The sequence below is a fragment of the Chamaea fasciata genome, unplaced genomic scaffold (genome assembly GCF_029207755.1).
Source record: "Chamaea fasciata isolate MVZ Bird 193981 ecotype frontalis unplaced genomic scaffold, bChaFas1.0.hap1 SCAF_19, whole genome shotgun sequence".
Taxonomy (NCBI): domain Eukaryota; kingdom Metazoa; phylum Chordata; class Aves; order Passeriformes; family Sylviidae; genus Chamaea; species Chamaea fasciata.
This window is the reverse complement of record NW_027094104.1, coordinates 1,842,821-1,856,107: the sequence shown is the minus strand read 5'-3', so window position 1 is coordinate 1,856,107 and position 13,287 is coordinate 1,842,821. Positions and strand designations below refer to the sequence as shown.

General features: G+C 44.6%; 1 protein-coding gene across 1 annotated transcript in view; it reads right to left on the bottom strand.

Moving 5' to 3' along the window:
• Positions 1 to 13,287, bottom strand: part of RAB11FIP4 (RAB11 family interacting protein 4) — a 117,970-nt gene that overhangs the window by 64,072 nt on the left and 40,611 nt on the right. Inside the window, exon 3 of the mRNA XM_066200841.1 lies at positions 7,714 to 7,802. Coding sequence (XP_066056938.1) covers positions 7,714 to 7,802 — 89 coding nt within the window. The remainder of the gene's footprint in view (positions 1 to 7,713; positions 7,803 to 13,287) is intronic.

Below are 13,287 nucleotides of genomic sequence, written 5' to 3'. Positions count from 1 at the left end.
TGTTTTCATTTTAGTGGGAAAATTTCTAGCAGTATGTGCAGCTATTGCTTTGAAAAATGAAAGAAGCTACCTTCAAAAAATGACACTGCTCTCAGGTTTGTCAGGGAAGTTAAAAGGCGGAAAAGAAGCAGTCAGATCCTTTTTGTTTGCTTGTGCAATGAGGGATTTTGCTGGTTTAATCAGCTAGAACATCCCTCTGTGGCTGACGTTCTCTTGACAGTTTCATAGTAACCTGGAATCTTGGTTTTATCAACCAGCTTTTACATGTTTACATAGAAATTTATTCTTTTGGAAAAAAAACCCCACCAAACTCACAAACAAACAAAAAAAGAAAACAACCAATTTAAACCAATGTTATTTACTAAAACCCACCAAACCTATATTTCAATTTCATAGCCTTACCAAAGTAAATATTCCAAGAAGAAGAAAGATGACTCTGGATTGTCCCACAATCTTCCGTAAATGAAGCAGAAATTTCCCCAAGCAGCAAGGAGAGATGATACAAAGTAGAATAAAAAATAAAAAAACCCCAAAAACAACAAACCAAGAAAGAGCCAGTGTCAATTTATGAACAGGAGGACAAAGATTTCCCTGTCATTCAAGTGTCAAGAAACCCAGTGAATGCTGTGTCCCTGCCCTCATACAGCTACTTTTATTACAGATATTTTGGAGTATCAGTCAGCACTTGTTCACCACCCTGTGACCGAGCAGTTGCATTTCTTTCATGGGAATACAGAGCAAGCTGAGTGCTGTCATAATATTTCTTTGTTTTTGTTGCTAAGAATGCCTTACTCAAGACACGCCACAAATTAAAGTGGACGGATTTTCAGTACATCAGGCAAAAGGCACTAAACCACAGAGCCAAACTTACCTGAATGATTAAATCATTTAGGATGTGACTTCCTCAATAAAAGAGACCCACTTGTAGCTTTCAGTCATTTCACAGCTTCTACCTAAAGACTGTGCCACAGCCTAAATTGGTTTATCCAAGGATGAGAGGAATATTTTGCCATGGCAACTGACAATTTCAGAAAAAACACCCCCAAAACTGTGCTCTGTCAGAAAATCAGCAGATTAAAAGGTTGAAGATAATGCCTCAGAAAGAAAATTAGGGTTGAGACAGAAAACGTCTATTAAACAGTGGTTCTGCCAAAGAGAGAGGTGACAGGCTTCAAAATGGTAAAGCTCTGAACGCTATACAAAACTCTACCTGGGCCACAGAAAAGAAATACTCAAAAAAAGAGAGATACAGGTAACAGTAAGTGCACAGAATTACTTTCCTAGGGATGCCTGGAAGGATGCTCCATCTCTGTTGCCGAGTCACAGCTGTGACGTCTGAACCAGGCAGTCACACTTCCCCATCTCAAACCACCCAGCCAATTTTAGCCCTAAGAAACAGTAAATTTTGACTCAGACAAGACCCTGTGGGGACCAAACCGTCTTTGGCCCCTCACTGATTTATGCCTCTATTACAGGAGACCGCTGGTTCACCTGCAAGAGCAGGTGCTTAAAATTTAAACCAGCTAACCGGCAGAATTTGTATAAAAACGCCGTCACAAATTGAGCCCACATGCTGGATTCTCACAGGGCACTACCTGAATCAACACTTTGCACTGAGACACTCCACTCTGAGGGCTGCAGTTCCTCTGCCAGGTCACCCCTCAGCCCTGCTGGCCTTAGACAATGGGGTTGTATTTTGGGTGTTGCGCCAAGAACTGGGTGGGAGAAGATTTCTCCAGCCTGCAGGCTCTAGGATCTCCAAGTATTTTCTGAGCCCAGCCCAGGAAAACAAAGTATAAAACTCAGATTTCTCTCTAAAGAAAACCCACAACACATTTTGAGAAAGAAAAGAACTATTTTTGACCAAGCCAGAGTGTCTCATTTCTTTTGAGTTATTTTATGTGTGTTTTATACCACAACTGAGGAAAAATGAGTCAGGGGAAAATTCATTTCCCCTTTAAAAATGTCAATGTGTGATCTTCCACCAAATCAAAAATGCAAGCTGGTTTTAAAAACGAAAATAATCCTCAGTCTCTTTCACGGCTGTGTTTGGTGGAGTTGGCATTTATTTTGTTGAAAGGTGCCTGCCTTGCCCCAAGTGCAGAACTGCTCATTCTCAGTACAGCAGTTCTTCAGGGCAGCATTTCAGAATCAGCTTGAGCAGCCGGAGAGGCAGGTTATTTTTATGCGGGTGTTTTGACCCAAGGACAGTTATTTTTGCGTGTATGCACAAACCTCAAAAATAAAATTGAGAATATCGCCAGGTGAAAGCAGGCAATTTCCATGTAAATGAATCCCAAATGGGGGCACACTGTGCTCTTCATCGCTCCTGGAAATTGCTCACTGGAGGTTTCTCAGCAGTTGTTGGTAATGTTGCTTTTTGATGCTCAAAACAAAAAAAAAAAAATAGGAAAAATGAATTGCTGAGAGTGTTGCCTGTAGAGGTTACAATAAACTTCTCACTGGTGCAGACAGTGCACACTGCCTGTGTAAAACCCTGCCTAGGAACAGGCCCTTTTTTCTCTGTATAACTGTGTGGCTGTCCTTTACCAAGCTTTTCTCCCCCTTTACCCCTCCAGTGAGGATTCAGACGATGGATGACCTCGGGAACAACCCCAGAGGTCGATCTAACACCTGCCGGGGTTTAACAAGTGTTTCTACCAATTTCAGCAGGGGCTGGGATCCATCCTGAAGCTGAGCCTCCCAAAAGGCCATCTCTGGAGATGCTGAACATCCTTATTTCTCAGGGGATGCAGCAGAAGCTGAGGGGAAGGAGAACCTGGCAGATTTAGGAGCACAGGATGTAACACAGACCTCTGGATGTACATGGTGGCAGCAGAACACAGGAGCCCCCCAGCAGCTTGGCAAGGGGAACAATCTGCAGACATGCACTGTGTGACCCCAGGGGGCAGAAACAGCCCAGGTCTCAAGCACAGGGAAGGGAATCTTCACACGCAGACACTGAGCATCTGCAGGGCTGAAAACACAATGGGAGCCAACAGTGACTGAGAGCGCGTGGGTGGGGCAGAAAACTGGAGGCTGATAAGAAGAGGGGGGAAAAAAGCTTCAGTTTGATATATTTAATACTATTTGTCCCTACCACATCGACCGGCTTCTTCTCTTGGCCACTGGTTGAAAAGGGATTTCCACCTTAACCACTTGTGCGCTTTTTCTGTTAAGACAGGAGTGTCTCTGCTATTGCTGCCACAGAAAGGGGAAGGAAAGATGTATTTCACATTAACAGATAGGCAACACCTGTGTTTGATGTTAGGGAAAACACTTCCAAGAAAACCCTTCTAACAAATTAGGTCAGTTATTCTGCCCAAGAACACTGGCAACTCAGTGGTCAAGGTGGTATCATTGCTTCGAAACACAGAATATATGGGAGGAAAATTAAAAATATTCCAGTTACAGGCTCCCCTGCTACCTTTTTCCACAGCCTAGTGAAAAACCCATTTGTATCACAATGTTTTCACAGTGCAGAAGGTTCCCTCTGCTCTGACGCAGGTGTCTGCAGATATCCTCAAGCAGCTAGCGGGGAAAAAAAACTTTTTTCAGAAGCTGGTGAGGGATTCCTAATTGCTATTGAAAATATTTTCAAAGCAGCAGATCAGCCAGCAGTCCCAGCTCCATCCCAGAGGCAAACACAATTTATTTGTCATGTTTCAACAATTTTTCTGCTGTTCATACAGTGTAATTAATCACTTGGCAGGCAGGGGAACACACAGAGGACTGAAAAGGCAGCTCATTCTTTGATATGCAGCGATCGTCCTGTACTTTGGTGAGAGACAGATTCACTCTTATTCACAGATGGGAACAGAAAAAAACAAGGTACGTGGCAACTCAATACAGCCACAATTAATAAGAAACAAACAGCTTTGATTAAAAAAAGGACCCTGCCATTATTGTACCTTACAACTTGCTCTTCCACTGGGTTTGCGTGTATGGCTTTTGGCCAGTGATTCCAGACGAAAAGGCAACAACTCACATGTAAAAATAGTCTGTCCCTTCGCAAGGAGCACTCAGAGGTGCCCTGCCAGCTGATGGTGAGAGGCTGTGATATCTGTCACTCAACTCCCTCTTCTGTCAGCTACTGGGGTGATCTAGATTCAGGCTCCCTTCAAATCTGAGCAGCCGAAATACAGCAGGTGAAGAGCTGACAAAGGAGCTCCTGTTCTGATTCCCATCTCCCAAAACTTAGCTGCTCAGACAGAAGAGCACCTAGACCCGCACTACTGCTTCTCAGGGCCTGCAATGCAAATCTTGGCCAGGGAGCTGCAGATGCAGCCAGCCTAATTCCCTGTGAGTCCTGTGGCTAGTGCTCCCAGCTGGCGGGGTGCCCGGGAAGGCCCGGAGCCAGCCATTGGGAAATTTGAGACACAGGCACTCTGCCTTGTTTGAGCTGGCTCAATCTGGGCCTGGCTTTTCACACACAGACTTCAGATGTGGACTTTGTGCTGGTTACCATCTCCAAAAGGCTATCCAAGGGCTCTGAAGTGCTACCAGATGCCTGCCACAAAGCAAACTGGACTGGGGAAACTTTGGTCTCCCTTCAACTGAAGCCAAAACAAGAGTTGAGACCATAGCAGCAAACACTGGGAAAAGAATTTGGGATTGACAAATTGGCTTCTGGCAAATTCTGAGTATTTCTATGACCTCTCTAAAGGCTGTGAGAGACAGAAATTATAGTAATAAATAGGACTTGACTTGACAGTGCCTCAAATGGAGCACAGTTCAGACTTTAACCCATCAACAGACTCAACAGACAGAAAAGGTTTATTTGTAGGTCCCAAAGCCGAAGGACTCTAGAACTGCTACCTCCTAACTGCAGTCCCATCCTCCTAAGTTTCTTTGTACCAGCTGTCTCTAGTCCAAAGAGAAAACACACTTTGCAGCTTGAATCAATGCTGACGGAAGTCAAAGGGACATCCTGTAGTAACCAAGTTATGCTCTTTATATTCTGCATACACCTTAACAGCCTTGAGCTCAAAGACAGAGCTCTCCATTTGCCTGTGATATCACTCACACAGCCTCCCAGTACAGGTCATTAAGAGCCTTCCATGGAAAGAAGGCCTTTACATTTTGAATTGCATACACAACAGGATTTTTTTTTCTGCTATTTTTTTGACAGTTTTCAGACATTGAAAGCTTGTTGGCTTTTGCTCTTTGTTTACACTGAAGAAAAACAAAAAGTGAAATCAGACCATTTAAAAAATGTCAAATGAGATGCCCCAAGCTCCTGGTATCAGGGGGTTTTGTATATCCCTTTAAATTAATTGCACTCAGTTGGTTGTAATTAAAAGCTGGAGGCTTGGCAGTTTCTTCTCCCCCATTGGACTCAACATATGCAAACAGCTGGATCAGTTCAGCACCTCGCAGTGGCTCCTGCCACTTCATCCCACATCGTGGAATTACCTTCACCTCTTCAGTTTGCTGCCTTTGGGCTTCAGAAAGCTACAATACAGGAAGGGGGCTCTTGGGAGGGGAAGGAAAAGTGAAAGCAAAGGACAGGGGGAAATAACCTGTGACTGGGATAAATCTCCCCTTCCTTTCAGGACAGCGTGTGAATGCAGAGACAGCATAACAATGAACCAGCTCAGTACCTGCCTTTGTGTAAGCACAGGCCCTTGGGTGGAATAAAAAAGATGCATTCCCTTTTAAAATATCTATTTGTAGCATCACAGCAGTTGTGTCCTTCTGCTGCCGGGGAATTTGAGTGCACCTGAGAATCAGAGAGACACGCAAAGGGCGTACTGGGGTGAAAATCAGATTAGACGGGCAACTACCGTTTGTGCTAATGGGAGCTGCCCGTAAACTTGATTACAGCACCAGGAATTCACGCTCATTAAGGTCTGGGAGGTGCAAGGACAGCTTGTATGTTCTCTGTATGTTCTCCCTTGGGAACGGGGAACAAACGCCATGAATGGTGATAGCCTCAAATCCACCTGACCTCAGCTCTCCTCTGCTCCATCCGCTTGAGAATTCCACCTTCCTGCCATAGCGGAGGAGCCTTAAGGCGGGAGCAGAGGCTGTTCAGCCTTCTCCCGGTCTTTAGCTGACATCTAGTGACCAGTTTCCAAACTGCACCTGGAGGACCTGGAGATGGGAGCTGGAACCAGCCCCTCTGGAAGGCAGAGGAGCTGTGGGATAAGCATGGGATGGATGTACAACAGTGCACACCATTCCCTGTCCTCTCCCCGCCACGACAGCTCACCTGGCCTGGGCAGGTGTGGAAGGACCCGGTTGTGCTCCCAGGCTGCACAAATCCCACACTGGCTCCATTAAAGTGGGCAAACACCTCTGCAGGACCCCACTGCAGTGGCGCTAACCCCTGCAGGGACCATCCAGGGGACATCAGGAGTGACCAGCGAGGCTTCCAGCTCAGCAGTGTCAGATCAGCTCCTTCTGAACAGGCAGGGTCACCCTCTGCCCACTCCCTTTCCCAGAGGCACAAATCCATGGGAAACTCAGCAGCCGTTACCAGGGTTAGCAGCTGCAATTCCCACCCTCGGGCTCTCCTGGAGGACGGATGGCAGAAGAGGTGCAGTTTGCAGGGTTTTGCAGTCTTCAAGAGCTCTCCCCACCACATCTTTCCTTGACAGCAGATGTGAAATCCCTAAGGAATGCGCACGCAACTGTCACCTGCATTCAAGGCGTCAGAACCAGCCCGCAATGTCTGCATAGCGATAGGGGAACACTGAGTGTGTGCGGAGCCTGTTTTCATTTTAGAGCCTCCATCAGCCACTGCAAACCAAGCAGTTTGGTTTATGGCATCTGTTAAGGTAACCAAGCAACATCATGGTGGGTATGTGTGTCATCAGTTACAAACCCCAGGGGTTTAGAAACAAGCGGAGTGGTGATGGACACTGAGGTGCAGGAAACGTCTCTGTATTTTTTGTATGGACAGTGGAAAGCGTTCTGTGTAACTGCAGGCAGCGGTGACACCAGCCCACCAGCACACTTATCACAGCCTTCCTCAGTACGTGAGAATTGTCCTCACACTTCACTACCTGCGAAGGTAAAATGCTTTTCCTGTTGATTTCAGTATCGTTTGCAGTCTATAACACCGCCGACACACAATCCTTCTCTGAGCGTACCACACTCACTGCACCTTTAATCCTTACATGGGTGGAGGTGATTAAAACCAAAGTAAAGTGAAGGAGGGACAAAGAGATGCTAAAAGGAAAACTTAGCACTGCTCTGCCTCCTAGACTGCACAGACACTGGCAAATTAAGGATACAAATGAGGACCTTTAATGGTTTAAAAATATGCTACACCCACCAGCCAACATACTACCAAAGGTTTCCAATGGTGTATTGTTTCTGCTTCCCAACAGCTGCTGAGTCCCTGTTTATTATCTGCAGAAGGTCCCTGAGGATTTGTTCACCTACAAAGTTTGACTGATTTAATTAGGTACAAATCAGTGTTTTCCACTTGTGAGGTGCCAGCGAGCTTGTACAGGGATCTCCCTTCACAGCCAGGTGAATCCTGAGGCTTGTAAGAGGAACACTACCTAAATGCTAAATACTTCCCCACCAGTTAAGCCGCGTTAAATGCAGCGAAAACAGAATGGATGGCTTGCTAACACCATGAACCGAGGAAGGAAGAGTCAATAGGCCAAGTAAAACAGCAACATTTACAACGATCCAACTACACATCACTGCAGAGGCTTCCTCAGGCCACTGACGTGGGATAGAATTAGTGCTTCTTACCTGGTAATAGTAATCAACATATTGTGGCTGGTAGTGCTGGAGCTCAGGGTTTTCAGGAGACAGCACATCTTTTAGTAACTCTTCACAGCCTGTCAAAGAGAAACAAGAGGAAATGGTCAGGCCAAGGTTTTATCTTCCATTACATGGACAATGGAGGAAGAAACAGTTTTGCAGCCAATCTGGATGCACAAAACCTTGGAAGACAGCTTTGGGGATTTATTTAGATAGGTGTCTGCCTTCAGAGTTCTACCCAGCACATATTCAACATATGGAACTTGATAAGTGCAGTTAGCTCAGCATGGATACACTAGCCTGCAGTGAGACAGAAAGCTGAGCATTGCTTGGCTTGGTAAACTACCGTGTGAGATACAAACCCACCTCTAACCAGACCCGGGCTCTGGAGTCAAACACCGACTGGACTTGCAGGCTTGGCATGAGCTAGTGACTACTGCACATCAGTGTCAGTGGAGCTGCTTCTAATTTTCTCTGGTCAAAATGACAAAGGGGCAACGCCTAAGTGACATAAATCCCCCATCAAAAAAGCTGTCATGGAGTGTTTGGCAAGCAAATATCTAGGCACTGCAACCAGAGATTTTAAGCTTCTGTGATTGCTTTTGTTAACAACCACATCAAGAGCTGGAAAAATCAATGGCTGTGCTTCCCTTGGTCCTTCTCTCATCTGAAAACCTGAGACAAATATAGAAACACTGAAATCACCGAATGCCTCGTTCCCCATTAATTACCAGTGACTGCACTTGACAGGCTGAGCTGCAGAAGGCAGTAATGTCAGGCCAGGATATTTTAGAGCACCCAGCTCACAGCCTTGGGCCCAGACGGTGAAAACTCTTCAGCATGCGTTGTGCACTATCCTACTTGCCCAGCAGTTACCCCTCTCTTCCATCCCAGCATTAATGCAATATATTTGGCTGTGACATTACACAGGGATACCACTCGCAGAGCAGGTGAGCCAGAGGAAACAGAGTGACAGAAGGAAGCGTGAACTGAACGGGTTTATACCATTAGCTGATCTTCTCTCCTGGTTTTACATAAATTAATAACATCTGTGGGGACGAAGACATGTTGTAGTTATGCAGAGGAGTCCCTTGCAAAGGAAAGGAGTACTTTAGAAACCAGAAAAAAATGACCAGATGGAGGAAGCCTAACAGGGGGGATATCTGTGTTGTCCCTGTCTGCCATACCCCGGCACGGGTCGGGGCAGCACCTGCTGAATGAAGACATCATTAAGATCTCAGAAGTGTCACATGGACAAAGGCAGCAAGACTTTTTTCCTTTTTCAGCTTCTGCAGCAAACTGAGAGTCTCAGGCGGTACTGAGAAGATAAATAAGGATAAATGAAGCTGTTAAATGTCCACTTTGCTGGAGAAGTATGTCTGGTAGGCTCACTTCCTAAGGAGGAGTTCATCTGGGACTAAGCATCAAAAACATAATCTGCTGGCTGATGGAGGAAAGACGTTACACTTGTTTGCCTGGAGAGAGCATCCTTCTATATAACCTGCCCTACCTGTAACTCACATTTCCCACCCAGTCATAATCCTTTTCTTCTTGGTTTTAACCTAAAGTGCTCTGTGCTTGCCTGAGGTTATTTGCTAGTCCTCTCACAGAGTAAGGCTCAATTTATTGTTTCTACCTTTTGACATTAATAACTAAAGCTTATTGCTCATCAAACTGCCTTGTGCCGGCACCGACTGTGAAACTCATCACAGGTCACACGTATGAACTGCTTTGCTAAAAGGTCTCTGCATGAGATGGAGCAACTACTCCCTAAAGTGATTTACCTCCAGCAAGAAAGGAAAATACCAAGTGCTACAGAGTAATGGATGCAGATCAGTGTAGTGAATGGAGTATGTTTACAGTGTTCTAAAATTTCTCAGGAGTTTACACCATAATTTCAAGCTTTATTTTCCTCATGCAGTTGTGCTAACAACAGTGCTTCCTCGCCCGATTTTCTCTTTTTTTAGTGGGGAAAAGTGACAAAAGCTGCGGGTCTTCAAAAAAGGATTTAACCGCCCAAAACAAGGGTGTGAGAAATGTTTCTACCTTGCCTCATTTCAAAAGGCCAGCCAGACTGGTCTGTTAGAGCTAGAGTCACAAACAGCTCCCAGATCTCCAGGGTCTGAAATGCAGAGTCTTCTGTGACCCCTCTTTGCTGTTCATTTCTTATCTAACATTACTCCTGATCACATCCTTTCATTTCCCTTGGCCATTATGGAGAACCACTTCATGATAGCTCTTGGCCTGTCATGTATTCAGTAAAAACACTGGGGAGAAAAACATTGCCTCCTTTGCATCCAACTAAGTGCAGCCCGCGCCACTTCTTCACCAGAGCCACCTGAGCCAGGTTTTTACAGCCTGATCCAGAACCTGGCCAAGCCCCAGACCCATCTCCAGAGCATCAGCAGGCATTTAATCCATTTTGTTTACCAAACTGCAGAGCTTAAAATGGCAAACAAAGCCAAATCTTGTTTTTGTTGTAGTCACAGGCCAAGTTTCCATCGGTGCTGGCAGATTCAGGGTGTCAGTTCATCTGAGCGAGTCTCCTTCTGCAAAGGTGACTTTTTAGTGGGGAGATGTCTGGGTGTGCAGCAGGCAGTATCCCCTGGGCATGACAGCCTGGCTTTCTTCATCCTCCTGCGAAGATCTGCATGGCATTATACCCATTAAAAAGGGAAGAAGAGAAGGAAATGCTGAGAGACCGTTTTCCTCTGAGATTACTAAACCACATCATTGCTACCTTGCAGGCATCTGAACCTGTTCCAGCATCCAGCAAATCAATGAAAAAATGGCCACTGGCTTCAAGAATCTCAGGATTGTGCCACTTTTTTTTTATTCCTGTTAAGAACTGAGTTTTAAGAAATTCCCTGTTTTCCTCTTCCCTGTGAGGACACAAATTGCAACCTCTTCACTCTGGAGGACTGATGCTGGTGTTTTCCTTGGACCACCCCTTAGCATGAGGAAGGTGATGCACAGTCAGGTGATGCCACAACTTTCCTATTCAGTGTTTTTATGCAACAGTGCCAATACAGTCTCACCTTTTGCTCCCCTCATCTAAATATAATTTGAATTTTTCAGGTACTCCAGGAGAGTTCCACAATGGTGTAACATAAAGAGGGAACACTGGAGTGTCTCAAATGCTGTGCATGTGTGTTCTTATTACCAGAACACATCCCGGCTTGCAGCCTGGGAAGTGCCGGTGAGCTAAATTAGTGTGTCACGGTCCAGATAGAAAACAACAACAAATCAAGGTTGACCCTTGCAAACCTCAGTATGGAAATAGGAAGGTCCAGGACAAAGTTTTGCTCTTTGCTGGCAGAACCACTCCTGAGCGGAACCCTGTGTGCTGAGGTCTGCAGAACTGCCGTGGTGGATATTTCAAGCTGTGCAGCAGTGTGCACCCCAGGCTAGAATCTGTCCAAAAATAACCCATTGCAATGAAGCAAAGGAATAATTCCTGGCTACTTTAAGGACCTCTTGCGCTAGAGATGTCCTATTATTGCTAGAAATTCATTTTCCTGGAAAAGGTAGAACTGAAAGCCGTTTACATGGCTGATTAGAGATATTTCATTTGGATGTCTACCTGTATCATAAGATATTAATGTGCTCAATGTTCTCTCTCCTTTGCACAGTTTGGAAGATTTCATCTACATTTCTGGGCAGCACTTGGCAAGAAGACTTAGCTGCACTGCAATAAGAGTGAAGCAGCAAACAGAGAAAAGAGTAACCCAGGAACAGCTCCAGGTCCTTGTGCACCCATTGCTGCAGCTCCACTGAAGGGTGTCCTTCATGGAGAAACACTGTGGAAGGCTGTGCTCGATGTAAGTCACTGTGACACAGACTGGCAGCAAGCTTGTGTCTGGAGAAAGGACTAAACAATCAGATCACAAGATGAGGGTGACCAGAAGATGCTGGATTTTTTTTCCCTGGCTAAAGACACCTGATGAGCCACCAGAGCAGCAGCTTCTCTGTCCACTCAAGTGACTCTTTGAAACATGGATGTGTACGAGTTCTAGTTTAACAAAGCACTGAGCCACTCTCTAGTCTGGTCCGCCAAAATGATCTGAGTTTAAAAATATTTCTCCTAATATTACAAATGCAAAAGCAAACACAATTCTTTTGGGCAGAACAGCGTCATCTTTAGTCCTAAGCAAATATGATGAAAGTCATTTACAAGTCACTGAAGGGGAAGACGTGAACCTTTAATTTTTTCAGTTCACTCAGGTTGCTAGACATGATATCCCTTATGAGATTATTTTACAAATTTACAATCAATTTAATTTAAAAAACGGTTTCCACACCCTAAGAAACATTCAGTTTGCAAACGGACATTCCGGCCACAAATAAACTCAATTTTAGCAAATGCTCCAAGAAGAAGATTTAACCTGTAACACATCAGACAATTTTCACAGGCAATTAAGCAATTTTAATACTATAGGAAATCAAATCTGGTTACCTAATTGAATGTAGTTGGTTTCTGGCATTTTTCCTAACAGTAATAGCTTTTTACTTTATCTGCCCTTGAATCGTTATGGTGTATTAGGCTCATTTACGGTTTCAGGGTGTATTTAGTGAAATTTAGTTAAGTCTCAGAAAACTCTCAAGTACTTTTAGCAGTAACCAACTTCAGTTCATTGAGCTGTAAGATAATTAAATCCATGGGAGCTCAGCTCTTCCATTCACTGACAATCCTTGTCCCTGGAGCCATCCCAAGCATCACTCCTGTCAGTAAGTTATTCTTACCAGAACAAATAGATCCATCCAGTTCCACAGACAGATCATCTCCACTTACAGCCTCACTGAAGTTTGAGATCTACAGCTGTGAACCTAAATGGGTTCATGTGGACTTTGGGGTTTTCTGTTGTGCTTTACTGAAATCCCCATGCTGGTGCAGCTGTCCTGGGCCTCGATATTATAGGCAAGTAACTTCCTTTTACATGACTGCAACACACCCTTCTCTTACTCCATGCTGGAGCTTCAGGGCAAAGCTGGCACAACACTTTTCCCAGCTATGGGGCTGCAAATTAGATTTTATAATTAGTTGAAGGAGATGGCCAAAACTTGGCAGTGGTTTTGTGCCAGTGTTTGCTTGGAGCATCTGAATGAAACCATAAAAGCTTTCAAGAAAAAAATAATCTCCAGTGCAATAGAAGGCCAGAAATACTCTGCTTTAGAAAACTTTGTTTTGAAAAAACACCATCAAATGTCATACTGTATTATTTTCATGTTATTTCACAGTCCAAATAACCTGTCACAGTCTGAGCTAGCAGAACAGCCAGCATCCCTTTTGGAACATTTCTTTGAAACTTTGGACAAATGTGTATTCTTGGAATTTTCATTAAAAAGTGCTAGGAGCTCACAGAGAAACACACCTACTTTTTAACTTTTAGCTGCTTAGATATAGCCTGCTTCTAGAAGCTTTCCAACCAACTGCAGTAATTAGAGGCCTCAAAATCTAGAGAAGCACAGAGGTAGATTTTTGAAGGCGCATAATGGTCTGTGTTACTATTTTGAAGATTCAAAGGTTGCTATTGCTGCAGGTGGGGAAGTTTATGAATTCAC